Below are 23,134 nucleotides of genomic sequence, written 5' to 3'. Positions count from 1 at the left end.
TGGAGCTGTCTGCTGAAACAAGTATCTTGGGCGTTTGAGGCACTTTACTGTACCTAGAACATGCTGCTCTAGTTGAATATAAGAGCCCTGCCCCTCCAGGAGGGTAGCTGGAGGCTGGGAGGGATGGTGGAGAGTGTTGCAGGTAGCACAGGCTATCTTTGCTTTAGCAGCTGTATCATGCCAGAGCATCCAGTTATTGTAACTGGAGCTTAGATACATCCCTTTCATTTAGACTCTTCTATGCTGACACCTAAATACAAGTGTAAGAGCCTTACCAGTAACCTGTTTCTCTCATGTTTAATGTGCTCTGGCAATAAGAACTTGTCGTTTCTGGAAGTAGTGAAGCACATGGACATGTAAAGATATTACAACCCATAAATCACTGATTTTTTTTTTTTTTGAAGTATGCATGCAATTAAATAGTTATGCAAATACATTCAGCAGGTATGTAGAAGCCTTTGAGCTGTGAAAGGTTTAAATACTTTAGGACACTAGAGGGGCTCAGACTGGGGTCAGAGTTCCTGGGAATTGGGGGACTATCAGCTCCCTTATTAGCCCTGGTCTGTAATGCATGTGAAATAGATGGAAGGAAAGAAAAGATGATATGCCAATAATGCAATCATAATTTGGATGTAAAATCCCAGGCTTTGCAGCATGCTTGAAATTTTACCCACAGCATCTTCATGTGGTAGGCACCATCCTCTGAATTTTAACAGAGCTCAGGCACCAACTATTCAAAACAGCCAGCATGTTCAAAACTAAATTCACTCTGGTCATGGTGCAGCGTTGCAACTCACTCTTGCCTTCCTCCGTGCCTTACAGTGCATGCATTGGACTGAGGCAGTTAAGAACAATATACCAGGAAGACTGTCAGCACCAGGATTTTAAATTACTGTAATTCTGTAAAAGTTTATGAATGGGATTTTATTCAATTATTAAGAATTAGTTTTCAGTCTAATCCAAAGTACATATGCAAATTTAAATACCCCGCCTAAATTTTTTCCACCAAAAAAACCCTTCTCTCTGTTCACTTCAGCAAAGTAACACACACATAGAGCCAAGCTTACTTTCAGTCAAATTCCCTTTTATTTCACAGATGTTAACTGCTAACAAAGCTAAAACAAATCTGCAGTTCAGATTGAATCACTAAAACTTCTTCCAAATACCTGGAGGAACAGACTTTATGCAATTTTTTGTCACTTCAACCCTTATTATTTCCTCTGCTTTGAACTATAACAGCAAAAACACATTTTCATGTTTTAACTTGTTTTACATAATTTTAACATTTTTTAAGCTTTCTCTGCATGAAAACCAATAAATGTTAGTGTGAAAACAGACTAGAAAATTTCATTATTCTAGCAATAAAATTCATGAGAAACTTTCTTTTGTATGTAGATGACTTATCAGTGATCCGCTTGGAAAATTTTCTGCTTACCACATTTGCACAGACTACACAGCATTCTTGGATTCAGTCCAAATTTAAAGAGATCCAATTCACTCGTTTTATGAAAAAGCGCCAGTTTTAAACATAGCTAGAAATGGAAAGCAGCCTTAGGAATTAAATGGGGCTTTATGCAGCTGAGTAAGACATACCAGAAATAAATAAAGTTCAGTGCTGAAGAGCATTTTAAAGTATCCTAGCAATTACACAGGCAGCTGGATGTAGTAACTATGAAGCTTTCAATCCAACTCTATCTTTGGAAAAGACACTATTTAATATCACATTAGCTCGTTACGTTTTTAATGTATTTGGTAACTGCTGGAGCACAGATCCTGCTTATTGCTTTGAAACATACAACATTATCATTGAGACCTAGATGCTTATCTAGAGTTCTTAGTAGCCAAAATTTAAAAGATCAAAGGGAGGACAGTAGGAACAAAGGCACATGGTTAATTTATAAAAGTATTTACAGGGTACTTGAACGCTTATTTCTATCTACTAGAAATTCATTCATCTTGAATAAAAAAAAAAGAAAAAAAACAGGTTAAAGGAGTTCATCCTAAACAGATATTCTCAAGCAGCATGAGCAGAGAAACTTACACACCATTAACTTATTTCAGTAATTAAACTTCTCATTTTGAATATGGAATTTTCAAATACTAAAATTAATAAATGTGTTATTCCTCTAAGCAATGTGACACTTTAGTGCAACCCTCTTCAAAGACTGAAGCTGGCACAGTTAAGGCAGTCTACTAACAGTGTTTAAAATTCAGCACACAGTGTTTAATCATTGAGGTGCCTGTCTCTATTTGGAAAGCTGTCTCTTGACACCATCATCCTTCCAGCGCTGCAGTTTCAAACACAGCATGTTTAAACAGCGCAGTTCTTGCAGTGTTTGGGCTTTTTGGAGGTGGTAAGGGAGGAGTCTAACATCTGTTAGCTCCAGAAGCAACTCTGCAGGATGGGTAACATCCCCAAGTTGATGTGTAGCTTTACTGCATTCTGTGCTAACCTTCACAGGCTGCCAACAAGATGCTTCCAAAACTACACCAGTTACATTCAAACCTATAAAGCACTCTATAAACCCTGGTGCTGTAATGTGCACTCCACTCATAGTGTTTCCACACAGTCTGCTGCCAAAAGCAAACTGATCTTCCTAGGATGGGTTTTGATTTTTCGTAGAAGTTCATTGATGCAGACATTCAAAAAAACCCAAACCGTCGCTGAACGAATCAACCGAACTTCAAGAGGACTTAACACTAGTATTTTTCCCCTACTGACTTGAACTTGCCATTTTGAAAATATTATTCATGACTATGGCAAAAAATTTTACTCTAATTGTATAGAAATGGTTTCCATTAAACTTTAATAAGGCTATCCAACAAAGGTGACTAGTGCTGTCTATCTACAGCTGATAAATTGGGGCACCAGAACTGACCTGAATTATTAAAAAATTCCACAGGAGGAAGAAACAAAAATAAGTAACTGCATAGTATGTGATCCCTTTTATTCACCAAAGCTGCCCATGTTTATCCCAGGTGGAAGACAGCAGAACAGCTGCTCAGCATTCAGATGCAGGTGTGTTTAGTGCTTGCTGTAACATCTTTCCATCTTGCATGTTGCCGCATCTCTTCAAAGGACAATTACAGAAGTGGGAAGGAAAAAAATGAGAGAAAATAGAAAAGTGTTTGCAGACAGATCAACATTTCTCAAATTTTTCATTTGAAATATTAAAGTAAATTTATTTATAGTGAAAGTCATCAGAAGACCATTCTCCTGGATTTAAAATATTTTGGTTTTTTCTTTGGAAAAAAAAAATTAAGAAAAAAGAAAAACAATACACATTACTAAAACCACAGATGCTGTGGCTTTCCTGCCTGCCCCTCTCTCCTTATGTATGTCCATACTGATGACAGAATCAGTTCAAGTAAGTCTAATCACTATCTAAATTAACAGGGTTGTAGTCAGGGTCATCCTCTTCATCCTCCAATTCTAAATCATCCATTTCTTGGAATAAAGATTCATCAACCTCCACATTGTTTCCAGCTGTAAGGAACAGAAAGATACTTTATTTTCATGCAACAAGGAAAACAGTAACAACAACAAAACACACAAGACTTTTTCATACTAGTTCTTCAATGTAGGTGGTTGCTAACTTACTTGGTTTTTTATACATCAGATATGGAAAAGTAAATGCCACATTTTATCTTTTCACAGCTAAAGTGAAGTTTTTTTTTCCCTTGCATCAAAACCTAATCAAGAGAAATGTTGTGCAGGAATTCACTGGGAACACAAAATTAACATTGACATTTACCAGAAGCAGAGATCCTTTCTCCCCAGGACAGTTGAAGTAGGAGCTCAGGACCTCACAGCTGGAATAATTACTGCTATCCCAGTGAGATAAATGCACAGGGTTCATAAAAAATCCCTTACACGCCATATGCTGACATACACACATTTGATTTCAGATTTTAATTTTACAAGCAAGATGAAGCTTTGCCTTCTTTCTCATTTTCTTCTGAAAGATGCTGCTGACCCAAGGATAAAACTTGAGGACTCCTACTATTTTATTTTTATTTATCAACAGTGACATCTTCTGGCCACCAAATAAAGGTTCTACGATTTCACTGGATTTCAAAGCACCTTTACAAGATAACGCCATTATCCTCTGAAAAACAGTAGTACATGCTACTGTAATATCAAAATAATGTTAGCAACCTGCTGCATCTATGATAGAATGCAGCCAGCAATAAGAATGGGAGTTTTTGTTCACCAGTAGCAACAGGATTACAAATTAATGTATTAATCCTGAATCATTTGGGCACAGAGCCCAAGTAGACATCTGTTCCTCCCTTGAGGCAGGCAAATGTACCATCAACAAACCATCTTCACTTTAGGTATTTTGGAGGAAGACAAGATTAAATTATTCCCTGTAAAAGAAACTAAACTTCCCCATTACTACCATTTCAAGTTCATACTCACTGACATTCATAAACTTTTTTTAAAATTGTTACTTGCAGAGAAGAATCTTGACTCTCTTTCACCTGTATTTTGTGCTACCATCATGCGGCTGCATTAAAGAACTCTCTTACCTCAAAACTCAGATATTTTAAACTAGGGTACTAAAAAGCAGTACAGCAAATTAAATAGGTATATTACTGTAAGTAGTTTTATATGCTTTATCTACAACTGGTTTTCCAAGTTTAACATTTTTCTGGCACAGGCTTACGAAATTTCCATCTGGCACCAGGTCAGTATTTTAGGTAAGGTAACAGGAACATATGCACAAACCGGGAAGAAGAACTGGGTTGCACAGAAGCAAATAGCATTTATTTTGACCCTGCAAGATGTTTACTATTGGTGTTGAGGTTCAGAGAGAAGGTGACAGAACTTTAAGACCTGTGCTTGAAATCTGGGGTGAGAAGGCTGGCTATTAGAAAAAAAAGAAAAAAACAAAAATCAGGGTTGTGTTGGGGTTTTCTGTTTTGTTTTTGCTTTTCTTTTTTTGGTTTTGCTTCCAGTCCATTCATTTGAATAGAAGCAATGGAAATAAGATCAACTCAACCACAAGGCTGCTAATAAATACACTTTATCATCTTGAAAAGGTTTTGTTTTTGAGAAAAGTTAAAATCACTTCTGGTCACTCTGCAAAACAGTACTTCTTAGAAAGTTCTTCCAATGTAAAAGTGATTCTGATGTAAGATGTTAAGTCAGAAAATTTTGCTTAGGAATTTTGACCTATTTTAAGCCACTGCCTTTCATTTGTGGAATAAAATAAAAATTTACCTTCCTCCAAGAACTGGATGTCAGAGGTGTCAAGGTTGTGATCCATTTCAAACAGCTGTTTACCTAGAAATAAAATAAAAAATAATACATAAGCAAGTACAGTTCTGAAACAATGATCAACCTAAGGCAACAAGAGTCAGCACATGTATTTTAGTCTTCTCAAATTAACCAATTCTAGCAGTCTTTTTTTTTTTTTTTAACTGCTCATTTCTGTAAGCTCCCCATTCTGGTTTTTTTTTTTTTTTAAAATTCAGCCAGGATTCATCCAAGCCAACAAGCTTCCTCCTCTTACATGTGAAATGGGTCACTGTAATGTTATTAAGACTTTAACAATGGGGGGGGTCAGAAAAATTTACACCCCACAGCCTGTGTTCAGTCCTTATTGCTTTAGTCTTCATCTTGCATTCCACAAGAAATCCTCTGTGGGAACTGGGAAAGGAATTAGCTCCTTCACATTTTCCATATATTGTCCCATTCAAAAAGCAACTTGGATCTACACGCAAATCACCAGCTCCTACACACACACACACAGAGCAGTGAAGGCAACATCACGGAAGACAAAGTGAAGCCTTTCTGACTGGGAGGGACAGGAAGAAAAGCTCAAGACTCTTTCCACATAAATCACCTGTCTTCCATCTACATTTGCATTGCTTATGTAAGCGTCCACAAACAAGACTGGTTGGAGTCCAAGGTAATCCTGGAATTACACTAATAACATCCAAGAATAAGCCTGGTTTTGGTTTTGGAAAGGGAAGCTTCTATAGACTACATCTGTATAGAGGAAAACAGACACCACATACTAACAATACTTTAAAGAACAGAAAAACCAGAAGCCTGATTTCTGTTACCTTATCATTGCAGATTCCCAAATGCATGCCCTTCAGAGAGGAATGAAGCATGTCCCCTGTCCTGTACAGCTTTTTATGAAACTTAATGCCATTAAAATTTCCATCTCTGCTAAATTTCATCAAAACTAGCCAGAAGTGAGGAGAAAACAGAACAGTGATGCACCATGACCACACTGGTTATGTTTTTTCCAGGTAATCAAGTTAAAAAGTAGATCCAGCATCACAGGAGAACCAATTCAAAGCTAAGCCATGCAGACTATGGAGCAGGATGCCAAGACCTATCATCTGTGTAAAAATTACTCGTCATTATCGTCTGGTACCACTGCAGACACTTCATGACCAGTGTTAAAACATACCACTTAGCTTATTTTTGCCTGCCTGTTCTTCTTCTTTCATCTTTTTCCGTTTTATTTCTAGGAGCTCTGCATCAAACTTGGCTTTCCAATTAAGGAAATTCTCAATGGTAACAGGAGTGCCATGAAAACGTTGCTGAAAGAACAGAAAACAAGGCTGCAAACACAACTTGCAAAGCTACAGGTGAAGATGAGCATTCTCTTAATTATTTAAATTACAACAGTCCAGAAGCACTGCTTGCTGTGAAGTATGCTGAGAAATTAATCCTAATCCTGAGAATATACAAAGAACACATTCTTAAGGTTTTTGCCATGGGACTCTCCCTTCAGGGAACTATTCTGAGGTGTAAACTCTCATGGAAGAACCCTGCGTACTCCTTTTGGACCCAAAGTGCAGTAGTTCACAGCTCCCCACTAATACAGGTTTTATCAATAAGTAGGCAGCACTTCTTATCAACCCTTAAGTGCAATCTACACTGAAATACTGCCCATTAAAATACATTAACCCTTTTACCTTGTTGAAACATGAAAAAAAGGATTATTTTTTCTCAGATTTTTTTTGCCATTTTCAGAAATACAGAACCTTCCAAGTCCCATCACCCTCCAGCTATTTCTCAGGAAGTGAGTGAAGACTCATTAGTTGGCCTTATGACAGCACAATCCACAAATGGTAAAACTATTCTACAGGAGGGCAGACCAGTCTTGAAGACTGGTCCCACTGCTTCCACCCTATCCACTCAGTCTACCAAGGAACACAGTCTTCCTCAAACCATGGAGGCCGTGTGCAGCATGACATATTCCAGCCTTTTTTGCTCCCCATTCCTTTCTGCCAACAAAAAACTGTCTACAGCAAATCTGATTTTGTGTGGGAAAAATCCCTGCCTTAGGATGTAATGCTAGAGGGGACTGTGAACATGCAGTTAGACTCTAAAAAGACTGCTTTAGAAAAAAGGAAAAAAATAACTTAAATGCATTAAACAATCTTCTTAAGTTTCAATTATATAATCTTTGGCATAGCTGTTCCTTTCCCACTGCAGCTACGAACTGCTACTTCATCAAGCCAACGCATTTTAAAGAAGCGGAGAGTCTTTTTTAGTTGAAAACATTATTTTACATACTTTCTCTTCTTCTTCTGCCTCTCTTTCTTTCTGTTTCTTCTCCTCTTCTCTTCGTGTTTTTATTTGATCCACTATTTCATTTAATTTCTCCTGTACTGCTGAGACTAGAGTGAAGATCATTACCATTCCTAAATTTTCTTCTGCCTACAACACAAAGAAGGCAACTTTAAACACAAGAACTTCAAACCTTCAGCAACCAAATGCATAAATACGTTTAGAAAGCAGGATATTGTGCAAATGCAGAGGCACAGCTGACACACTGCACCAGTCACAAAAGCTCACTGTAAAATTCAAATTCAGCTGGCCAGTTAATCCAGTTAGTTATTCCCAAGTGGGTGTGCAGCAAAACACAAAGACGAACGTCTGTGTTCAGGTTATCAGCACATTACAGACATCTTCTGAAAGGCTTTCTCATGAATAAAACAAAACCTACAGTAGAAACACAACTCTAAAATTTGAATATCATAAATCCTAAGAGACAAGTCACTCAGAACCTTTCTTCTCCTGAAGTAGTTTATTCCTTAATAATATTACATGCTCCTTTTAAGTGAGTTTCCCAGGAAAACCAAAAAAACATCAGCTGATGGAAGGAAGGTTATATGAAGTAAACTGAAAATGAAAAAATGCCCACTGAACATATTATGGCAATTTCAAGGCAGTGAGGACTTGTCAGGAATTCCTGAAACCAAAGAAGTGCTTCCTTCTTTCCTTCACAATGCACTCTCATTGATGCCAAAGGCTGATGAGATCCACCCCACCCCCCAAACAGTTATGTTATTAAAAAGAATCAATGTGACATTTTTTAATATTTCCAAACAAAACTGACGTGGCTTATTTTCATAAATATATATGAAATATATATACAGTGAAACAAATTCACGTTAAGCTAGAAGTGGAAAAGAGGGGAAGCCCTAGTGCACTTCCATTTCATTATTCTATGTTACTGAATACACTGAATTAGCCCTATATCTTACCTCATTAACATAATCTACCACAATAATGTCATTCACCAAACTCAAACCTCAAAGTCAATCCCTATGGTACGGAACAGGTTTCAGGTCAGTAGCAGACACCTCAGAGAACAACTGATTTGAGAGAGAAATTCCAGCCAAAGCGCAAAGTGGTATCAAGCTGTACGAAGATATTCCATTTTCCTTACCTGCTGCTCTAGCAGTTTTATTATGTTCATGACATCATTATCGTCAAGATTCTCCTGTGAGACAATTTCATACAGTGGAGTTTCATCAGGGTATTTTTCTCTATAGGTAAATTTAAGGGTTGTTTGGACAGCTACAAGATAAAAAACCACATATTCTTATGGTGATAACTGTATAACTTTAATTGTGTATTTTTCTACTGCATCAACAGCCTAAAGATTGTAGAATATAAAATATTCTTGCCTTTAAGGAACAGTCTTCTTACACAGATGTTAAAACAATATGAACAGATTTAAACATAACCCAAGAGTTCAAAGAAATTAAGACGATGAAGTTTACACTTGCACAAGCTATTAAAACCTACTCATGTCTGAAAGGTCTTTAGTAAGACTGAAAAACCTTCTGCTGTATGACGGGTACTACAGCAGTAATCTCCCTCCCTCATATTCTACTCAAAGCTGGAAAACAGGGAAGAGTCCTAACAACAGAACTAGAGAAAATCTCAGCATATTAACACTTCAAATTCTGTGTACCTCGTTGGAGTATCAACCTCCGTGTTGGGTTCCAGGGCTCCACACTGTGGACACAGACACTATGTCCAGTAGAAGTTATTAAGGAGAGAACTGCCTAAGAAAAATGCATTCAATCTGAAGCTGCCCAGAGCCAGGGTAACATGGAAACAGGGCAAAAAAGAATCAAGTTCTTTTACACATCCTCCCAGAACACCAGGGAGAAGCTTTCCTTTAGTTCCAGACTCACTGTTCTCAGCAGCACAGCAGTCTCTTCAACACAGACACCTGCTCTAAGCAGGACTTACTCCTTTAAAACGAAACAAGACAGTGCCAGTTTATTCCTTCTGTTATAGTATCCAGAATAGCAGCTTTTGAACTTGCTTGGAGCAAGGCTTGCTTACAATGTGCCCATGCAATTGTTGGTACTTAACAAATACACAGGGACTTGGGACCCACAGCCTTCTGCTCTGGAACTGTTCCTTAAGAGCTGCACAATCACAGCACACAGACTCAACTCTCCCACGTGGCTGGCACAGTTGCCAGAAAAAAAATTCCCCCACAACATATCTGTAAGCCACTACAAGGATGATGACAACCCATACTTTTTGAAGCTATGCTACAAAGCCTTTGCGATTCAGCAGAAAGCAGTCCTATAGTGAGAGAGCATAACATTTCTGCAAACTGAACAAGGATCATCCAAATCCTTGAACTGTATTTGCTAAGGAATGTTTGCTGTATCAGGCCCCTACAAGGGTTTAAGTGGAGGCATACATAGCTGTTGCTGTTAGAATTAGGTTTGAACATATACAGAAGTTTCTGAGTAAGACCTGACCAACTTACTTTCATCATTTTCTCCAGCTTCAGATGTCACAGTGATTGTGAAAGTTGTTGGCTTTTCCGACAATACTGTTCAAAGGAAAACAGCAAAAGTTAGGGAGAGAGTCCTTAAATCAGACAATTACTTCTTCACATCACTAAAACTGAACTTCTCAAGGACTGATGAAGAAAATAAGCTCTTGATACAGTATTTAGGGCCTTTTTAACATATTAATATAACACTTTTCAATTAACAGCTATTTTCCATATGATGTGATGCCTGGAGTGCTCGTTGAATGAGACCACCTATCATCAAACAATACCAAAAAATTTCACTTTTGGAAAAATTTTTGGAACTTTCACTGTTCCAGAAAGTGCAAATCAAATCAAACTACTTCTGGTAGCACAGTGACTGTGTGCAGGAAACTACCAAAGCTAATTTGCTTTACTGTGCTAGATGTGTCTGATGAGCATCCAGTGCACTCTTGACTCTGGACTATTTTTACAGTATGCCTGCACCTATATTTAAGACAGCTTAATGTAAGAAATGCGACTAACCAAGCAATGTACTAGAAAGAAAGTGTGTGATTAGGCAGCTAGAAGACAGACACCAACGCAGCTGTTACAGACAACACAACATAGCAAGAGCAATCACCTGTGTTTCACAGGCTAAAAACCTCACTGCACAATTGTGAGCTGCAGACCATATCCCCATCTAAGGAGTGGTCTGCATTACTGTTATAACCTATGCCCAAATTAGTGTACATGCTCTCCAAATATCAACTGAATTCTGCCTAATTGCTAATGTACTACTACTTCATTCTTCCCTCTTCTCTTGGACATAAAAACCTTAAATGAGTGAACAATAACTCTGAGTAAGCATCAGAGTAGAGTATGAAAGAATATTACTTCCGTATCAGTATCAGATATCCAGCATCCCCCGCTACCAGAGACCATCAATTCATATACCTTTAAGTAATCTTTAACATAAAACTGGAAACCTGAAAAGATTTTCAGGTAGAAGCAATGGGCAATGGTACTTGGCAAATGTCTGTGTGGTGAAGTTACTGCCAAGTAAGATACTGTGGAACTCTAGGCAGGGTAGATACTGTGCAGGGAGGAAACAGAAAATGCCCCGATTTTTCCAGTTAATATTCTTTGGATACCGAATGCCAAAAATCATGTTGGATTCACCGGCATGGTAGATAATCTTGATTATTTGATGGTAAATTAAAAAGCCTGAAAAACTGATGAACCAATGTATCCACAACACCAAAGTTTCAGCAATATAACATGCTGCACCAGGGAATTAAAGCTTGCCTTTTTTCCACCTGCAATGGAATAAGGCAGGTAGTGGCAATACATTTACGGAGGAAACAGCACCTTTAAGCACCCCAAAACGTCCCGTGCCTTATGGTCGCGACAGGCTTGCTCCCAGAAAGGAAAACCGGTCGGCACACAAGCCAGTTCCGCGATTCCCACCTAGGGCCGCATCTTCTGAAAGGCTTCTCCGAAGAGCATCCTTCCAGCACACGGGACCGGCTGCCCACGCCGGGCTGGCTGCCGTGCCACGACGCTAAACGCGGCAGCGCCCTCGCACCGGGCCACAAGCGCCATCAAGCGCTCTGCTCTTCCCGGCCAGGGAAAGCGAACCAGCATCCCGAGCACCCACCCAAGCCGCGCGGCTCCGAACCCCGCGGGGCCGGCGGCAGCCCCGGCGCGGCCTCCCGCTCCCCCCCCGCAGGCCGGCTGCGAGCGCGGCCCCGCACCCGTGAACGAGTCCGGGTAGATGGACTCCAGCGCCTCCAGCTCGTTGCGCTGCTCCTCGCTGTAGTCGGTCATCGTGGCCCGCCGCCCACGGCCATGGGCCGACCGCACCGCGACGCCGCCGCCCCCTCCTCCCGTCACCGCCCGCGCCTGCGTTCTCCCGGCGCCGTCCCGGCCCTTCCTAGCATGCCTCGCGCTCGCGATAGGCGGGGATACCGCCCATGGGCTGCGCTGGGCTGGACTGCGCTGCGCTGGGCTGCACCGGCGGACGGAGGGAGAGAGGGAGGCGGTGCAGCTGCCGGCGCGGGAGCGCGGGCGGGCGTGCGGAGCTGGCTTGCCTCGTCGCCGGTCGTTTTCACAATCGCGGTGCCCGCTGCTCAGTTAATTCCAGCACTCGCTGCCTGGCGCTAAGCTCCGGGCAGGACGGACCGTAGCGATCCTGCTGCCATTCCCTACGCTGCTTCCGCGCTCCTCCCGGGAGCGGCGGCCTTGGCAGAGCTGAGGTTGGCAGTCCCTGTGTTACACAGACTAGGGATGGTATGGTTCACCCTTGGACGTTCTTCCCCTGAAAATTTACAGGCATCAGCAAACGGAAGAGGATTCAAACCCGGTGCTATAGGTATTGCGTACGGGTGCCGTGAAGGCAACTGAATGCCATTTCTGCCAGAAATTGGAGATTTATTTGATGCAGCTGGTGATTTGCAGCTTGAGGTTAAACAGCACCTGCAAACTCGCCCGGAAGCCTTCACCGTGATTCCAGAAGTCCCGTCACATCGGCGGCATCACCATGATGCATGTGCAGAACAGGAGTCGTCAAGGCTGACGATATTGGGAGCTACCTTGCTTTGGGGGTTACCTGCAAGGGTGAATTTAAGACTGTCGAGGGTTAAACAACAGCAGACCCTGATGGGTACTTGGTACGCAGAGTAGTTTTAAGGTGCATCAGGTTCCTGGCCCCATGGCTGGCATTTTTCCCACAGATACGTATTATAAGCCCAGGGTTTCCAGAAAACTTTTACCATGGACATAAAAAGAATAATTTTCAAGTGAGCAAACTGGAATTCTAAGTTGATTCTTAGGTAAGATGACTCATTTTAGCAAGCACGGTTTGACTCTTCAACTGTACCGACTCATAGATTTGTCTGTAATCACGAATTCATTTGAAAGCTGCGCCTTCACTACCAATCCATTACATGCTTCAAAGAGCAGAGGAGTAAAGGGAAATACACCAAATCACTTAAAATACTACAGCTGTAGTACTATGGATTAATTTATGCTAACAGCGTGATAGTCTCTTAGTCTATTGGCAGGCTGACTTCACAGTAACAGATACAGTTAGTATTTCCACTCAGTATTTTGAATTATATACTATTAAGAAAAATACAGGGCAAATAATAACGAGGACAAAATCAGAAACCATGAAGCTTAATTTAAAAATTAGGTGTACAAGAAATTAAAATAATTTTACGGCTCACTCTTAACTACAAATATTGCATCATTTTATAATAGTACTGTAAAACAATAGAAGAAATTGAAAGAATTCACATAGACTAAAGACAGCAGTTTTTTGTCATTTGGATCCAGAAATCAGCATAGGGGTTTTTTATCAAAGCTTTCAGGTACACAAATCAGTTGCATGTGTTCCAGATTACAGTGTTCCCTCTTAAATAAAAAAACACAAATATTTTTTAAAATTAAATCAGAAGTTGTGTTACTACTAGAGGTACTTTTTTTCCTAAGGACTTCACATAAACAGTGCAGTTCCATTACCGTTTATTAGGTTTGCATGGCCAGATTTTGGTAGCAGGGGCACTACAAGGGTGCCTTCTGGAAGAAGCTGCCAGAAGCTTCCCCTGTGTCCTGCAGAGCCAGTGCCAGCCAGCTCCAAGACAGACCCACCAGTGGCCAAGACTGAGCACCATCAGCAATGGTGGCAGCACATCTGGGATAATAGATTTAAGAAGAGAGGAAAAGAGCCTGAGCAATAGAAACTGCAGTCAGAGTGAGAATGTGTGAGAGCAACAGCTCTGCAGACACCAAGTTTGGTGAAGGAGGTGCTGCAGGCTCTGGAGCAGAGATTCCCCTGCACCCCGTGGTGCGAGCCATGGAGGTACCTGGTGGAACAGATCCACCTGGAGCCCATGCTGAAGCAGATGGATGGCTGTAGGAGACTGTGACCCCACTGGGGGCCTGTGCTGGAGCAGACTCTTGGCAAGACCTGTGGGCAGAGGAGCCCACACAGAAACAGGTTTGCTGGCAGGACTTGTGGCCCAGCAGGGGACCTACCCTTGAACAGGTGGGTCCTGAAGGGCTGCACCCCATGGAAGGGGCCCACACTGGAGCAGTTCATAAAGAACTACAGCTTCTGGAAAGGACCCACACTGGAGAAGTCGGTGGAGGGCTGTCTCCTGGAAGGAGGTACCCCATGCTGGAACAGGGGGAGAGTGTGAGGAGCCCTCCCTCCAAGGAGGAAGGAGCAGTAAAGACAATGTGTGATGAACTGACTGCAACCCCCATTCACTCACACAGCCCCTTGTGTCACTGGAGGAGACGAGAGAAAATTTGTGAGTGGAACTAAGCCCAGGAAGGAGAAAGGTGGTGGGGAAAGGTACTTTAAGATTTGGGTTTGGTTCTCATTATCCCCCTCTGATTTCATTGGTAATAAAGTAATTTCTCCAAGTGGAGTCTGTTTTGCCCTTGACAGTAATTGCTGATCTCTCCCTATCCTTCTATTCTCTCTCCCCTATCCAGATGAAGAGAGGAATGACAGAGCAGCTCTGGCTCCTGCATTTTCTAGTGAAATGTACTAAATAATTATATTTTTCCATTTCAAGCACCTGGGGTAATTTATTAGTAACAGATAGCATCCTATCATGTAGCATATGGCTCTGGAGCCCACATGTATACATGTACATAGCAAGGCAACACAGGAAAGATTAAAAAAATTACGGTATGCATTTCCCTCCACCTTAGAGTTAGAAACATCTGTGTGTTAGGAGATGAGTATATCCCATCATACCAAACTGATTTAACAGAAAAACATCATTAAGCCTTCTTTCACAAAATTCAGTAGTTTTTAGTCACAGTAATATTCATGGACCCAGTATATGTATAAATTACAAGTTTACAGAGGCAAAGCAAACTCTTCTGCACAGACTGAGATTTTTCCCACCCTCATTTGCTATTTGTACAGAAGGCAAACACACAAACACCTTAGAGATTTTGAAATATTTCCAGAAAGGAAACTGACCTTGCTATTGCTTTCAGCCAGAAAACAATTCAACTCAGCTTGCCATATGTCAAGTGTTTGTTCATGCAGCTGCTATATGTTATACACCTCCACCATGTGCCTCAGTGGGGATTTTAATCTCTTTATCAGAATTGAAAGTTCTCTCATCATTGTATCTAAATTCAGCCTTTGAAGATAAAAATGCCCCACGTGTTTCCTATGTGCTACTGTAGCCCCAGACTTAACCAGTAGTTAGCTCAGTGTAGTTTACTTATATGATACAAAAAAAAGTGGAAGAGGAGAAATAAGTCATTTTTGCTAGCTGTCACTAAGGAAAAGCTGGATAGCTGCCCTTGCTCTATACAGAATGGACCAATTCATAGAATCCAATCAAGGTCTACCTATTAAAGATCCTTTTAACAGAAAAAAAAAAAACCATAAAAAAGCATCTGCAAATAACTTTCTCAGTACATACTTATCCTTTAGCACAACTATTAGAAAGCAGAGAGCTGAAGCTTGAAATAGCCCACCCTAATCTAGGCATAGATCACAATATCCCACAGGAGTCAAAATGCCACCAGTAAAGGCATCTCTAAGCATGTGCTAAAGGGCTACATTAACAAGATGCACTTGCTCACATACTTTCTATATCAATGTAATACTGTATTGGAAAGTTCCAGAGCAGCTCAGGTCTGATACAGAGCTAGACAGGTTCCTGCTTTCCTGCAAAGTATTGTGGGGGCTTGGATCTTCAGAGCTGTGTTATGATCCCAGCACCTTCATCAATCCTTAGATATTTTCCATTTGCACGCTCCTTGAGTGCCCAGTCATGGAGGAGGCTGTAATCATAGTGCTCCTCATCCACTCGTTTTAGAAAGGCCAGTCCAGAAATGGCTTGCCACTCCCTGAGAGATGGGATACGAATTTCCTTTACATTCTCACTTCCTGGGACAAAGCCAAAGAACTTCTTCACATGCTGCATGGCATAGAGCCTGGAGTGCTGCTCTGTCGCCTCATCAAAGAGCTCCTGCTCATTGTGGACATAGCTGCTCCAGTATCTGAAATGTAGAAAGCTGAGTGGGGAGAAACAGCTTCCCAGGCAGTAGGAAAGGAACACGGTGATGACTACCACAGCAATCAAAAGCCAGCCAGCCACCTTACAGAAAGAAAAAAAAGGAAAATAACTGTTAGAGCTGAAAATACTCAGAGTGGTAACTTCTGAGCACCAAAAAATCTGTAATATGATCTTTACTTGCTTTTCCTAAATAATAGCATTAACAAGGTATAAGCCTGGAAAGTATCTGTCATCACCAAACCCAGTCCATAGTGGAGGCAGCTGTGTGGTATAAAATCACCTGTTCCTGCCAAGTTTAAGGAAGTTCTGGGTTTTGGGTATATTGCTTTCCCAGCTATTATTGTAAGAAGATAAGCCATCTAATTCCTAGACTGTATAAGCTTATAGCCTGTTTAAAACCAATTTTCTCTAAGTAACAACTTAATGCTCCCCCTATTATTTATCCAGTATGCAAAACTTTAGAATTGAGTCTGATCTAAAACCCAAGATTTTACATGGGTTCACATAAAACTCTCACAGCCTGGCCTCTTAGTCACATGTTTCTTCTGCTTTAATGAAGAAACTTTATACCCTCCCTGGCTCTAGAGCTTCCGTTTATCTTACTTAATACTTTTTAGGATACTACACAAGGAAGAGTACATCTTCTGGTAGCAGGTAACAAATGGGACAAGCAGAAGAAGTGGTTTATATACACCTAAAGTTCAGTTCCACTTGAAATAAAAAGTGGGCTTCAAAACACAGAGAGATTTAGCACTCAAGACAGAGGACACTGATCTTGTTTTATCCTAAGGCTTTGCCTGTTGAATTAGCTCCCTCTCTCATCATCAGGTTCACAGGCAACAGAAGCAACACGAGTTACTCACTTGTGACTGGTATCGGAGGAGGAGAATCACTTCATCTCTCACCCGGGTCAGCTCTGGAGGAACCAGCTGACTGCAGGGAAACATAGCCAGTATCCTTCTGCGTTCACTAGCAGTAACATTGGGAGCAGCTCCATAGTAATACACAGGGACATACTCACTCACAGCACAGATATAATATGAGCCATTTATCAGGGTGACAGCAAGCCATGTGACTGGAGCAACCAGTGCCCTCCCAGTGATGCTGCACAAGACAAAGCACACCAGTTTGCATTTCAGCAACCGGTTTGATGAAGTCACCTTCTCAAAATGAGACCTTTTGCCCATAACCAGCCTCCAAGTCTGGTTGTTCAGGGCATAGCCAACAATCAGAAGGATCAGTGCAGGCACTCCTAGGAAAGCTAGCCCATAGATAAGGTTCTGTCCAACATGACAGGGACAGCTGAACGTGAAGAAAGAGAAGAGTTGCTGCCCACCAATTGTCAAGATTGCAATTATTGCATTGGCGATAACAACCTCCTTGCCCTTTAGAAAAGTTAACCACTTTGGAAGGAAAGTCATTTTAGACCCTATACTTTACCAGATTCTTTTGCTTTAAGTCGACACTAGCTTTTAGTTATATCTAACTAGTGTTAATGGCAGAGCAGAATAAGCACCAACAGCTTGAAAAAGCATACCACCAGACACAACCCCCAAAAACCCCCCCTTGCTAGTCTTTCTCCTCCCACTACTTTTTAGTGGCTTCTATGCTAGCTTTAAGTATGCTTGCAGACATCCACTGATGTGTTTTAATTGATTCAGTAATTTATCTCAGCTGTCCTGGAAAATCGAGCTTTTAGGCTGTTGTGAGCTCTGCCAGCTCCTTGCTAATTGTCTGAAATAAACAATAAATTCCCCCTACCTTTTGGATGACATGCAGTGCTATCAAACTGATGGCTAACCTGCCAAGGTTAATTGCCAAGCTGCTGTTTGCTAATCAACAGTAATTAGCAGAAACATGGCATGAGACTAGGAAAAAAAAAAGAGCCTTCCAGCTATTCTTCATAAAAGATCATCCAAACAAATCCTTGGCAAATTGACTGATTTTTTTAAAAAATGAAGTATTTTAAATGCTTGTGCTCTAAAATAAACTTAGAAAATATTCCGTAAATTGCACAATGTTTGGAATCCCAGTGCTGTTTGCATTTGATGTCAGTTCTGGGGCAATTCATTCTCCAAACACTGGAGTCTGAGATGTAGTTAGCTGCTGGACCATGAGGATTTTAGCGTTTCACCTCTAGGTGGCAAGAAGCTGGCATGTCTCTTATCCTGACGGTGCTGAACGTTTCCTTTGGAAAGTTGGGTGGGGTCTTTTGTTTGAGGTTTTTTGTTTGGGTTTTTTTTGGTTTGGTTTTTGTTTGGTTTTTTTTGATAATATACATATATATATAATCTGCTAATCACTTCACAAAATGTCAAGCCAGATGGTATTTATTTATATAGCGTGCTTGTGATTACAAGTTTTAAGATTTTCTGCAAGTATAGCCAGTCCCATTCCATGGACAGAGATAGACAGAAAATTTTCAATTAAGCGTTTCCAAAGCTAGCTTCTGGTTATTGGGATATGTGACCTGGACTCTGAGCATCTCTCACAAATCAAGCTTTAAGCAGGGGCCTGAAAAGCTGAAAACATTTCACTCCTGATGAATTTCTCTGGACCACACTTTTTCTATGGCCACACTATCCAGTAGTTCTGTGCATTGCATAACCTAGGCTGATCTGAATATGCAAATACTTGTCTTTAAGTACTGAAAAGTCTGACTGTCTGTCATATAAACATTCTTACCAAGAACAGAAAAAAAAAGTTAGCCAGAAAGTTTTTGGGGAAAATTGTCTTCCCATTACAGATGTCTATCTCCAGCATGTGTGAATTTGGTTGTGTGATATAATAGTGTCCGTCTGCGTAGCCTCTTCTCTCCCCTTGCTGAGAGGGTTGCTAATAATAAGTTTCATCTCAAACAGTGGTTTTAGCACCCATGGTGTCTGCTTGGATGGCAGAGACACTCGCTCAGCTGTTGTACACAGGGGTAGCATGTTATGCATGTCTCGCTGTTCACTAGGCAGGACTGTTTCTCCAGTGCACTTTTAGGGTGGACATCTGCATGTCTCGTCCCCAGTCACCATCTGAGAAAGAGGTCTTTGCTGGTAACTGGCTCTCAAACAATGTGACACTGTTCCACAAAATTAAAAGCAGTAGAGAAACATGAAACATCCAGCAGCACTTTGTCACAGTTTTCTGGAACTTGTTGTTAAGTTCTTAGTTGTTTGGACAGAGTAATAGCACAATGAAATCCCAGATCTGTCTGAATATTGCCATTTTATACCTTCATTTTATTTCAGTATCACAGGATTTTCAATAATTTTTTTCAGTACTAGTGACATTATATTTTGAAAAAAAAAAAAGTGAAATAAACCTATCAGGCTATTACAAAATTATTTTATAAGAGTCTTCCATTATGCCTCAGTTCATTTTAAAATCTGTGATTGATTCCTTCTGAGATTTCTTTGGGAACCTGTGTCTTATTTTGTTTATAAGGGAGGAAGGCTTTCCCAAGCATCACTTGTTTACTCAAGAAACACATTAGATGTGAAACTGGTGTCCAACACTGAAATATTAATAGTCAGCCTGAGGCTGTTGAATGAGGCAATTTTTACAATCAATACAACAACTTTGTACTTATGCATTTTCACTTCTTTGGCATTTGCTTTCATGCTCTGCCGTAAATGATCCTGCTGGGTCATCCTATTATGGGACAAATTACAGGGTTGGATCCAATTAAGAGCTTGGGTGGCACATCAAACCTTTAAGTACTTGCCTTTGCAGAGGAACCCAGGTCCTGAGATAGACATTTAGGCTCTTTATTGAATTCCCAGGAAGAGTGAGGACTGGATGCAATCCAAAATACCACTACCTGAGGTGGCAGCCGGCTGGCCTGTGAGGCAAAAAGATGCTTATAGCTGACATCTGAGGCAAATAGGATGCATGAACAAACCTTAGTCATGGTTTTGCTTTTCATATTGCAGAGTTCTGTAAGCTTGAACTCACTGCCAGTAACCTCACTTATGAGAAAAAGAGATTTTTTTTTAAGGAATGCAAATCATTTGTCATTTCTTTTAAAACATGGTTATTGGAAGACATATTTCACCTTCCCATACACAGCAAACAGTTTTATTCTCCGGTTTGCTTTTTATTGAAATAAAGCAACCATGGCAGAATGGAGAGATTGGTTTCAGCTCTCTTCTCCACCTGATCTAGTAAAAACTCACTCACTCATCTCTTTCTTCCAAAAGCTCAGTTATTATTAGTGATGTGATGTGACTATGCTGCAAAGAATCTGTGTTCTCCAGCTTTCCTGCCATAGTTCTACCAGTTGTGCTTAGTTTCCCCACTGAGAGGATTTTGATATTTTTTGGATCAGAAAAAGACCAGGATTTTGTTATTTAATGCCCAGGGAAAGGTAAGGACAAAGAGGGAAGTGATCTTCTGTTTTCCATCTGAAGTTTGGAGGATGAGACTGAATCCTGGTCTCTCTGGTCCTGCACACGTGTTTTCATCACTCAACAGTCAAAAGGCCAATATTCTGTGGCTCTTCTAACTGCATTTTGAGTTCTAGTTTGCATGGATGTCAAGCCTACCTGTGCATGTTGGAAAGCATGCTATGAAAGGACCTTCATGCCAGATTTCCTGTGGGAGCAGAGGGGAGCACTGCCTGTGTCCTGTGATCTGCCAGATCACCAGTTGCATTCAGGTTGCAAAGTCATTTTCATGGTCACTTTGGCCTGGTTAGGGGAGAAGTTCCTCTCCCTGTAATCAGAACAAGCACTGATGAAAAACATAATAAGCTTTGTGTTAATGGATGAACAGAAACCTGTTAATGATTTTTTTTAAAACTTACATATTTCACTTCAGAATTCAGCTGTGCTTTATAGGCAAATTTATGAGATTTCAGGTCCCTGCAGAGAGCAGAAAGGAGGCACTCAAATCTCAAAAAACCCTCTTGAGAAACATAACCTAACCAAGGAAGTTTCAGCAGGTCAAACTGAGAGTGCTTCCCAGGCAGGGCACTACAGCAAAGTGACAGCAATTGCATTGCTTTATTTGGAAGCATGGTCAAAGAGCAGCCACCCTCAACATCTACCTTCTTGTGATTTGAAAGAATTCAATTTTCTGTCAGAGAAAATTTAATGCAAAGCCTATCCATCTGGAAAAAGGAGAGCAAACAAAAGCTTGACCCTGTATTTTACTAATTTGGACACCCACCTTTTGTGGTTAATGCATTCTTGTTTTGTCTCAAAGAACTTTTTCACTTTTTTTTTAGGCTTTCTAATTAGTCAATATCTAATTTATTATTTACTTCTATATTGCACTCTGCTCTGGGATATTCATGTTTGTGAGAATCGTTAGGCTACCAAAGAAATCATGTACTTACCTCTACAGGTATCAGTTTTCCCATAATAGCCAGTCCACTGCAAGAGACAGGGTGTTGGTGCACACTTTTGTTTGTGCTTTTGAGCTTTGGGATATATTTTGTGGAGTTTTTATTGGTGTTATGGGAATGAAGAGAACTGGTGTAGTCTAATGCTCAAGCAGTGTGTCAGACTGACCTTCTTGGGGCTAAAGACTAAATTTCTCTCCTGAAAAACATGACAGAAAGGGAGGTGGGGGGTGATGCTAACTTTCTCACTATTCCAATTGCCTTGGATTACTTCTAAGAAGTATATGTTCAGGATTAAAACAGGTGCCAGATATGTGCCCACCTCTATTCTTTTCGCAGGGCTTCAAGACAGCCCACCAAGGACTTGTTTCCTTCACTGGAGCCATTGAACTCCCAGTTTATTTGGACACACCATGTCAGCTTCATTTTCTCAATCGTGCAAACCTTTCAAAATGTAGTCCATTCTACTCAATGCATAGCAATATATGTATGAATTTACTTGTGTACACGTGGGCACATACGTATTTTTCAAAGGATGTTGATGTGTCCTTACTATGCATTGCTCTGTCTGGTGTGCAGGGTTCCTTCATGATTATGGTATTAATAATGCAGGCTGAAGTAATTCATCCACGTATTCTGAACCGGATAAATAAAATTGTGCTCATTTATGGGTAGCCTTAAGTGCTTTGCGATGGGTTCACTGGAGTTAAATTACACTAATGATAATCTTTTACAGTTTGGTTTTTTTTTTAAATGTAATGCAGTACACTTTCTTGTGGAATATGGGATTACTCTTGCAATGTGAGGCATGTTTGGTGCTTGTCTCCAGTTGGAGACAATCAGAGAAACAAACCTATCTCAGACTCAATTTAGAAATGCAATTAACTATCTAGAGAATTGTCATGTCTGGCTTTTAAAATTTGTTTAAATTTAGATATGGAAAGTACCTACAAGAGTTTAACTTACAAAATGGAACAAGACTTTACAGGGCCAGAAGAGCACCTGCAAAAAAAAAAAAAAAAAAAAAGGAAGAGGTATTGCATTGTAAAATTGTCAATACCAGTTCATTCTGTGTAAAATAAAAGTTGTTAGGATGACTAAGCTTTGCACAGAAAAAGCTGAAAATCCTTTTATCTGTCCCATTTTTCCTTGTTGAATTGTGTCATAACTTTACCATTTTTTAAAGTAAATTAATCTTCCTAATCCTAAGTTAATCACATCTGAATGCTTTCTGGGTATCTGCAGTAGTAAATATCTGTAATTTTACTCTAGCACTGGATCTATTAGTTAAAGGAAATTTAATAACAGCATGTCGTTCAGAGGAGGCCATATATTTTTACTTGCTTTCCTGAGAGGACTCAGTGGAAATGTATATGAAGGTAAGTCCTATAAGGACTGATAACTACCTAATTAATTTCTAAATTCATCAGTGACCATAGTCAAAACTCATTGCAAATCTAAGCTACCACATAGGCCAAATTTACCACGGGGGAAAACAGGCGAACTAAGCCTGGATGTTCATAGGAGGATATTAAGAAATAGGGGCTATAACAGGTTAAGAATGATAGAATACCCCCAGGAACATTGTTAATGAAAGTGCCATTTGCACAAGCTGGCAGCTGTAGCAGGTACAGAGTTTATTCCTCTGGAAGGCTGAGTTCTCTCGATCTGTCCTGGCAGCTTTACACAAACGTGGT

General features: G+C 40.5%; 2 protein-coding genes across 2 annotated transcripts; both read right to left on the bottom strand.

Moving 5' to 3' along the window:
- Positions 1-1,063: 1,063 nt before the first annotated feature.
- On the bottom strand, positions 1,064-11,966 carry RWDD1 (RWD domain containing 1). The gene is made up of 7 exons (XM_042016723.1): positions 11,801-11,966; positions 10,056-10,121; positions 8,706-8,836; positions 7,547-7,690; positions 6,432-6,564; positions 5,228-5,290; positions 1,064-3,487 (listed from the first exon to the last, which is right to left on the bottom strand). The coding sequence occupies exons 1-7, from the start codon at positions 11,871-11,873 to the stop codon at positions 3,375-3,377; spliced, it is 723 nt and encodes a 240-aa protein (XP_041872657.1). The 5' UTR covers positions 11,874-11,966; the 3' UTR covers positions 1,064-3,374.
- A 685-nt stretch (positions 11,967-12,651) lies between these two features.
- On the bottom strand, positions 12,652-21,124 carry CALHM4 (calcium homeostasis modulator family member 4). Its single transcript, XM_042016720.1, has 2 exons — positions 16,966-21,124; positions 12,652-16,183 (listed from the first exon to the last, which is right to left on the bottom strand). Exons 1-2 carry the CDS (start codon positions 17,521-17,523, stop codon positions 15,779-15,781), a joined length of 963 nt encoding a protein of 320 aa, XP_041872654.1. The 5' UTR covers positions 17,524-21,124; the 3' UTR covers positions 12,652-15,778.
- Positions 21,125-23,134: the final 2,010 nt, after the last annotated feature.

Source organism: Corvus kubaryi, unplaced genomic scaffold (genome assembly GCF_017639235.1).
Source record: "Corvus kubaryi isolate FWS band 111438036 unplaced genomic scaffold, C.kubaryi_AGA036_p1.0 split3-73, whole genome shotgun sequence".
NCBI lineage: Eukaryota > Metazoa > Chordata > Aves > Passeriformes > Corvidae > Corvus > Corvus kubaryi.
Note: the sequence above shows the minus strand (reverse complement) of the source record. Positions and strands in the feature narration are given on the sequence as shown.

Excerpts from the sequence above, each read along its gene's own strand:
- CALHM4 (XM_042016720.1), bottom strand. The coding sequence starts at position 17,523 with ATGACTTTCCTTCCAAAGTGGTTAACTTTTCTAAAGGGCAAGGAGGTT. Across the intron at positions 16,184-16,965 it reads TCCTCCGATACCAGTCACAA|GTGGCTGGCTGGCTTTTGAT; the intron begins GTGAGTAACTCG and ends TCTTTCTGTAAG.
- RWDD1 (XM_042016723.1), bottom strand. The coding sequence starts at position 11,873 with ATGACCGACTACAGCGAGGAGCAGCGCAACGAGCTGGAGGCGCTGGAG. Across the intron at positions 5,291-6,431 it reads AGGCAAAAATAAGCTAAGTG|GTAAACAGCTGTTTGAAATG; the intron begins GTATGTTTTAAC and ends TTTTATTTCTAG. Across the intron at positions 3,488-5,227 it reads CATCCAGTTCTTGGAGGAAG|CTGGAAACAATGTGGAGGTT; the intron begins GTAAATTTTTAT and ends TGTTCCTTACAG.